This window comes from Mesitornis unicolor, unplaced genomic scaffold (genome assembly GCF_000695765.1).
Source record: "Mesitornis unicolor isolate BGI_N332 unplaced genomic scaffold, ASM69576v1 scaffold9665, whole genome shotgun sequence".
Lineage (NCBI taxonomy): Eukaryota > Metazoa > Chordata > Aves > Mesitornithiformes > Mesitornithidae > Mesitornis > Mesitornis unicolor.
In genome coordinates this window covers 31781-40045 of record NW_010183448.1, presented here as the reverse complement: position 1 = coordinate 40045, position 8265 = coordinate 31781, and the positions used below count along the sequence as shown (strand labels likewise).

The 8265-nt window shown below is 44.5% G+C and overlaps 1 protein-coding gene across 1 annotated transcript in view; it reads left to right on the top strand.

The window, feature by feature from the left end:
• The first annotated feature begins 2280 nt into the window (after positions 1 to 2280).
• MSN (moesin) overlaps positions 2281 to 8265 on the top strand; it is a 14960-nt gene continuing 8975 nt past the window's right edge. Inside the window, exon 1 of the mRNA XM_010184134.1 lies at positions 2281 to 2358. Within this exon, the coding sequence (XP_010182436.1) occupies positions 2296 to 2358 (63 nt within the window). The 5' untranslated portion in view covers positions 2281 to 2295. The remainder of the gene's footprint in view (positions 2359 to 8265) is intronic.

The window sequence follows — 8265 nt, the reverse complement described above, 5'->3', positions numbered from 1 at the left end:
ACTTAAATGCACTTAAGCTGAGTGACAGTGAAGGAATTTTGCTGGTTGCATCGTGAGACCTTATTTTACTGTGTGAACAAAGACGTATCTCTTACAATTAATAGTTCTGCATGAATTATGAGGATACTTACTGAAGCAGCTTTATTTTACAGTGAGGTCTGATGCACTTCTAATAGCGGACCCAGGTTGCAAAGACCTGCCACAAGTGTTTCAGTTCTGTTTTCTGGTGCTTCCTCTGCATTCAGATATTTGAGCATTCAGTCACCTATGCAGATGGTGGCAGATAAGAGTAGCTGCTGTGTTTTACCCATAAGCAGTGGAGCAAAATGACTATTTTTCTTTCATGGTAGCTGGTACATTAGTGTTTTAGGTGAACAGGAAAGTCTTTAAAATGAACAGAAAGCATTCTGCTCATTTAATGTAGCCCCTCTTATACTGAGGTGTGGCTTATGGACATCTCTGCTCTCACTGGTAGGTGTGGGGGACAAGTCAGGCCTAGAAAACAGCACTCCTGATAGAAGAGACTGCTTCTAAGTAGCAAAGCTGTTTTGGGGGCATTCAGCCCTTCTAGCAAGAGCCTGGTTCACCAGAATACCGTGAAATTAGCCAATTGTTGACATCTAGGATCTGAGGAGAATAATTATGGGAAAGTATTGCAAGAGAACTTAAGGCTATTGAAAGCTGCTAAATTTAAATAAACCATGATTGCTTGTGAGTTTTGGTCATTTGCTCTTTCCTTGCTACTTCTGCGGGATGGGTTTTCCTCAGTTTGATTTCATTGTGCCAGAAGGCTCAGAGGGTTTCAAAACCAACTTATTTCTGATCTGCTTATTCATGGTATCTGTGCTCCAATAATGTCTAAATACCATTCCTTATGCATATGACGAGTGGAGCTACAACTCTGCTCGACTTCAGCTTTGCCGTGCTAAGCCTGCCTTTAGCCTCTTACAGAAGATGCTTTAAATTTTAGCTGGACTTAAAACAAGAAAACCTTGAGGTTCATCACCAGGGGATATAAAGTACAAAATAGGAGCGTGCCTAGGCTGCAGTAGGCTTCCTGGGAAATTTCAAAATGTACTTGGATGTAGTGGTGCCTTTCAGCACTTGGACTTCTTGCTTACGGGGGAAAAAAACCAACCTGGTTGTAGCTCTCTTGCCTTCTGCTGCTGCTTTCTTAGTAAATAAGATGTGAAATCTGTCCGTACACTCAGTAGAAATACAGGAATCTGAACTGGCTGTGATACTGTCAGTATTGGGTGGTTTCTTGAATATTTCTCTGCTTACTCCAGCTTTTCTGGTCTCCAGTGTCGTGTGGTTAGCTTACAGTCTAGATGTGAGTTTGAGTTATTCTTACTAAAACTGTTCACAGCGTAATTTCCACCCCTCACCCCTGGAAGGCTGATGGATTGATTGCACTGAAGAGCAAATTAATTAGGATTTGCTGATGTGGGGTGGTAAATGGCTGTTGGCAGGAAGGAGAACTGTAAGTGCAAGGCCTGTGAGCTGGGCTTTGGTGCACTGTGAATATCTCGTCTGTACAACTTCAAGTTTTGAACCTTTTCTTTGATGGAAAGCATTAAAACAGTTTGATCTAAAGCATCTGCAGCTTATGTTCATAAATTGTGAAATATCTTTACCTTTTTCACTTGCTAGATGGGCAGATAGAAATGAATTCAGTGTGCTTCCAGGCCTTGCTTTGCCGGGCCAAAAGTTAAGGCATCTGCATTCAGGCAGCAGTGTCCCTGCCTACCCCTAAGAACCTGCAGCATGTTTTCCAGTCACAATCAGGAGTTGTGAATGGAAGTGGCTGTGTTTTACACTAATCTTTGAGGTGAAATGCCTCTGCTGTTTAACTTGCTTCATGAGAAGTATTGGTGGAGGGTGCACAGATGTCTTCCTGCTTCTGTGGGATGAAACTGCAAACTCCCTTCCTGCCATCCCTTGCCGCTTTCATTTCACAGGTGTGAGACTTAGTTCCTGTGCCTTATAATTTCTCCAAATACCCATGAAGGCTGGAACAGCACTGTTAGCATCGGCTGGTCTTTGATAGCAGATGGGAGTATTTGTAGGAACAGGGAGGGTAAACTTTTACTCCGTGAAACATAAAAGTTATATTCTACAGGGAAACTTGTAACACCGTCCTGGTGGAGCAGATGACTTTATCTGCTGGCAGTGAAGTTCCTGGAGGTTTGGGAGCTGGTCCTTGGCTGGAGGCAGATGTAGGTTTTCGTTATTTGGGGCGTGTGTTGTAATGATGCATTTTCTGTCTTCCAGATCAGTGTGCGTGTTACCACCATGGACGCTGAGCTGGAGTTTGCCATCCAGCCCAACACTACAGGGAAGCAACTCTTTGATCAGGTAAGTGATGGAGCTCCGAAGATCTGAAGTTGATACAGATGGTGTGATTCTATTAAGGTAACAGCAAACAGTTTCTAAAGGACTTCAAAGATTAAGTGACTTCAAGAGAACTCAGCATAGTAATAAATTATACTTTTTTTTCCCCAAAACTATTGCATTTTTTTTAATTTCCAAGAATGTGTTAGGACCTATTCTTGCCCCTAATGAACTGGATTGGTGCTATAGCTCGTAACAGTTGGAAAGTAGTAGATGTCTGCAGTCATAATTCATAAGTCTTGTGAGGAAGCTAGTAAGCTATCTTCAGTTGGCTTACTTGCAAGCATTGTGTAATTGATTTCAAAGAGCAGTTGGTACCTAAAACAGGAGAGGCTTAGCTGGGTTTCAAATGCTGCTGCAGCCCTTAAGTGCAGGTGTGGTGATAAGGTCTGATGGCAGTGTATAGGGTGAGGGAGATCTTAAAAGAAGGCCCAGTACTGTACTGTATTGGGCTGTCTTCATTTGGGTGCTTCATCCTTCCCTGCGTTCAGTGGCCAGGCAAATTTCCTGCTAATTTGGTCCAAACAGAAGCAGAGAGGCATGTGCAGCCCAAAGCTGGAGCAGCTGGGGACAGACATCATCAGTTGCAGTGGCTGGAACTTTGACAGGCTCCGCTGTGTTTCTCTGCTCTAATCCTAATGGCTGTGTTTGGAGGAAAATCTGAACAGTAAGTTCAAAGCTTAAAGAAAAGTAAAATGAATCTTGGATTAATGTCAAGATGAGGGAACTGCCAGACCAGATATGTCAGATGTGGGTGTGGTTCAGTAGTGCTAAGTGTTCTGGGACCAGCTCTACGCAGTGCCTATCTAACCAAGAGAGAAGGGCTGACCCACCCATGGAAGTCAGCTATTTCACTTCGGGCCAGCAAACCACATTTAAAAAGGTTTTTAGATGTTTAACCACAAACTACTGCTTTCTCTCATAGTCAGCTGGATGATTCAACACTAGATATTATATTGCTCGTAGCGGCCCAGCCCTGAAATGAAGGGAATAGAGTGAGATCCTGGGCTTTACTAGAGGAGTTCATAATGGGGAAAAAGGGAAGGGCTTTCAGGAAAGTTCTGAGTTGCAGTGAGTTCTCAGCTGTCTGTGTGTTACATGTAGTATCTCCTACATATTTTAGCCCAGTGTGGTCTTAAATCTGACAGTTTTTGATTGATGGAAATGAGAGCTGAACTGTGTCCAGAACCTGTGTGTGCACCACGGGACTCCACCACAGTTAGTTCACGGGAGCTAACATACCCGAAGTGTGACATACCCCCAGGTTCATCAGAGTTTTTTTTTGGAGAGAGCGTTCTTCACATGAATGGTTCCCATGATTATCAATATCTGATTTCTGCTGTTATCCAAGCAAAGCACCAGGTGCCAAGAAGCGATACTACTGAAGTCAGTAGCAGTCTTCATTTGCACGTGATTTTTTCAGTCAGCTCTAGACCATCTGCAGCTTTTTCTGCAAACTGAAATTGTGGTGGCAGACTTGGGCTTCAGCAGCTTGTCTCTGTTTGAGAAGCCTCTGATCGTGTTTCCAGTATGGGAACTCTTCGTGACTCAGTAATTGATTTCACTCCTTTGTGTCATGTTCTCGAACAGCTGCACACCCTCATCCCTGCAGTGTTTCACACAGCACCTGTCTAAACAGAAGTTCTGTTTTTTCCATAGTAAACACTTTGTGAAGGGAGACAATAAACACTGTTGCAGAACTGAGTTTCTAAGCTGCTAATGTAAGAGAGGCAGTGTTTACTTCAGTTAAATTGGATTGTAGGTGGAGTTGGAAGAGGTTGGAATACAGTGGGAGGGGAAAAAGTAAAGCCAGCTGTTAAACATTTGCTATTTCTAAAAGGTCTGGTGGACACCACCTCTTTATACTGTCCATGTATCACACTCGCTGGAATAAGAATGAAACTTTTCTACTGAGTGGTTCCATCACAGCGATGGTGGAGGAAAGACCAGTGTTCTGCCAGGGCTTGAGAGCACTGGGCAGTGATGTAGGGAGCTGGCAGTAGATGTGGGGGTGTCAGAAGTCTTCCAGCTCTAGCACAAATTAAGAGTTTTGGAGGCTAATCCCAGCTTCTGTTGCTGCCCTGTAGTCTAATAACTGGCCCTTTACAATTAAGGAAATGAATAGCAAAGCAGATAGTTATTAAGCATATGGAAAATGTTTTGTCTTGATCTCTGAATGCAGATACACAACATACTGACTGTGCATCTCATTTTTTAAGTTATAATAGACAATTCAAGGCTCTCTTCTGTTGCAAAAGAGACTTTATAATCAGACTTGCACGTAAAGGAAAGCAAGCACTCCTTGTGTGTGGACATACTTAGATGGATTATTGATTTTTGCATAAAGAACTGGCTGAATACCCAACCAAAACATGAGAGCCTTTTGTGAGCTGATGCTAAATACTAAACGTGCTCCCTTTAGTATGGGGATGGAGCTTTGAGTAGAGTGTTGGCTGGCATATATCCAGCGCGTTTCAAAGGACTGAGCTGTTTGTATGGATTAGTTCTGGTCTGGAGCTGTTCTCCCTGCTGACACTGCTGACGGGGAGCGAGCAGTGAGTGCTGTCTGGCTGATCATCGGTTCACTCTGCCTCCGTTTCTGTCCTGAGGTGGTCGTGGGTCCCATGATGGGCCGTGTAAGAACAAAGTTACGGCTGTTCATTTTCTAGCTTCCTTAAACTGTTGTGCTCCTGGAATTGCCGATCTAGGATTTTCTGCGTGGTGCTGGTTTGGATAAAGCTGCTTTCGTCAGTGCTTTTTTGAGGGAAGGGAGAGTTCTTCTACAAAGCAAACTTACGGTTTTTGCTATTGCAGCACATTTGACCTTCTGGTGTGAAATCTGATTTTTGCCTCTTTTACAGAAACATTTTAGGATACCCTGCATGTTTTTGCCCTGGAGTGCCCTTTCACTTTGAGCTGTCAGCTCTGAGTTAAGCAAAAAGGAAGCTGCTAAGCATTACCAGGGTTTCTAGCTGCACAGCTGCCTTGGTGCATGACACTGGCTTTGCCCTGTAACATTTTGGCAGTGTTTCCACCTTGTGTATAGAGGTAGATAAATGTGTTCATTGTGCCACATGTAATTCTGACCTACTCTGAACAGGATTCAGAAGACTTTTTGAAAGCTTGTATCTAGGTAGTAGCTTCATGAGGAGGAACAGTTTGTGTCTAAAGTTTCACAGTAGTAATAGGTGAATGGGCTTGAGGTAGAAATGTTCCTGTCTCCCTCTTTCCTGCTTGGTTAAATTCCAAAGTGACTTTTTGTAGTGCTAGAACAATACAGATGTTTCACAGCTTGGTTGGAAATCATCTTCTGCCCCAGAGTAGCTGGCTGCAGAAATATCATTGAGCTGATAAATGGTGCAGTAACATCATGATTTATACTAGAGATCTTCCTATAACACCCCATCCCCATGGCTCGTGACTGTCCAGCTTTAGGTTAAACAGGTAAATGGCTGGCTGGCTGGAAAGCTTTCACTGAGATGCCCTGGTGTAGTGGACACTGCACCTTACAGGCGCCTCAGGCAGTCTGCATACAGGCTGCTCACAAAATCCTCAACTGCTTTGACATCTGTGGTATGAAAACATACTCCCTTCTTCCACGTCCCCACATGCTGAAAGATTGCTTCTCAAATTCTTGCTTTCTTATCAGTCTCCTGACCTTGGGTCCTGTGAGTGCCTCATTCTTTCATTCCTCTGCAGAGCCCCTGTTTCTTCCAGTCCCATGTGGAGGAGTCATAGCGCTCTGCTGTGCTGGGTCTGCTGGGTGGTGGATGCAGGCGATGGGTGGGGATCTCCACTCGTTTGATAGGCCTTAGCTCAGGGTATTTTTCACAAGGAGTTGTGGTTACTGAACTCTTCAGTCAAGTACTTCTTTCCCTAGCCTAAAATGAACTCTGACTTCAGAACAGATTTGCTTCTCAGTGATATGCTTTAGTGCTCCCTGAGCCTATAGCTGACTACGTAAACTTCAGTCCTCCTGATGCTGGCTTTTGGACACTGCAAAATCCAGGAGATGGTGGCTTCAGCCTGCCACTCCAGAATAAGCCTTTGGTATAGCCAAAAGCACCCAATCTCATCAAAGGTTATCTCTGTCCAATTAAGAACCATGAAGCCAAGTCACAGGTTAAGGAGCAATGTGACATTAGAGAAACTTTAGTATGTGTTACTTCAGACTTTGAAAGCATGCAGTTAACTTTCCTAGGAGGCTTTTCTTCAGTTTTGTGAGCTTTTGGGGTCAGAACTAAGTCTGTGGTAAAGCGCACTCAGCTATGGGTTAGAATTGTAACAATAAGCATCTCTGCACACTCTCAGCCTGGTCACTGATGCTGTATTTTATGTCCAGCATTGAGCCTAATAAGTAGTGGAGTGTGGGGGTATTTTTAAATTATTTTTTTTCTTTTTATTTCTTAATGATCCTACAGACTTCTTTAAGAGCCAGAGCTCCTAAGATTGCTTAAATACATAGGTCTGGAGCACTTGATCTAGTAGCTGAAAGCACTAAACCCAAAACTACAGTAGTTTCATGGTAGAAAGCAGCAAGTCCTGGGACAGTGGGCAGTTCCTCCAGCAAAGCCCAAAACTCTTGTTGGTGTAATGAAGGCTTGTGGCTGAGTCGTATGGAAATGTGTCTCAAATTTCATAGGAAATCGTGGAAACTTACTGGCTTCTGTAAAAGTCCAACCAAAAATGGGCCTACTTGTTGCTAAGGCGGTCAATGGCAGCTGTAATAAGCTTAAAATCTCAAAGAACATCCTGTCATTTAGCACTTTGAAGGGGAAAGTTAGAAATACATCCCTCAGCCAGATGGGAAGGAAACAGCTGAATGTTCATGGCTGTAGATGGAGCCTGTCTTAGGTGTTAAGGTACCTGGAAGCCCACGTTCTAAGTCACTTCTAGTTATGGCATATGCAACTGCAGGTGCAGCACCAGTTTGGAGCTCCTCCAGCAGTAAGGTTTGCTGGCAGTTTTCCTTCAGAAGTACTTGACATGCCTGTGGTAGAAAGAGAGAGGGGCCCACATCATTTTTAACAGGACCGCAGGTGACATTCAAGACAGATTTGTGCTGCGGTGTGTCCTGGGATGCTTTGGCCTTTGGCACAGGGACTTGATCTGAGTGAAATGTCTTCTCTGCTTGCATGCTGTGGTATTGCCCATGTGCTTTCGTGCTGGATCTGCACCTGTTTGCCAGTGTGGTGATGTATTTCCTGGGCTGAGAATGAGGGCAGTCTTCAATCATCTTCTTGATGCTTGATCCTCTGCATTTAAGAGGCTGCTTCTGGCTCTCCTGTTGTGGGGCAGCACTCGATGGCAAGAGCATAATTCAGAGGGAGAAGGGTGAGAGCTGTGGGGAGAGACAGGAGGAGTTGTGCAAACCTGGGAAATGTGGAGTAAGGAGGGGCGAGAGAAAAGGTTACCTGGAAGAGCTTGTGTCTGTGGGTGCTGTGGGGCAGCTGGATTTTAAAGCTGCTTGTAATTTGTTGTGAGCCGTAGACTGAGCCTTGTACTGCAGGCTAAACAGGACCCAGGAAGTGACTGTATGTCCTCCCTGCCATGAAGAAAAGATGTGGCTCTCCAATCAAGATGGTAAACTTCAGATATTTGAGTGCAGCAGTCTGTGTTGAACAGTACCCTCTGTTCTCCTGTCCTGTGTGCCAGCCCTGCTCCATCCACAGCCTCTGCTGGCTTTTTTGGAACATCTCACAGTTCATCAGGGCCCTGAATGCTGTACATCCCCGAGCAGTACGGAGCTGCTGAGTGCCAGACAGACTCCCTCCAGCTGCAGAAAGCTGCTTTCTTCACGCTTTTCCACTTGCTAAATGGAACTAAATAACCTGCTAAAGCAGGCCTGTCTTTTCCCCCTTCCCACCCCCT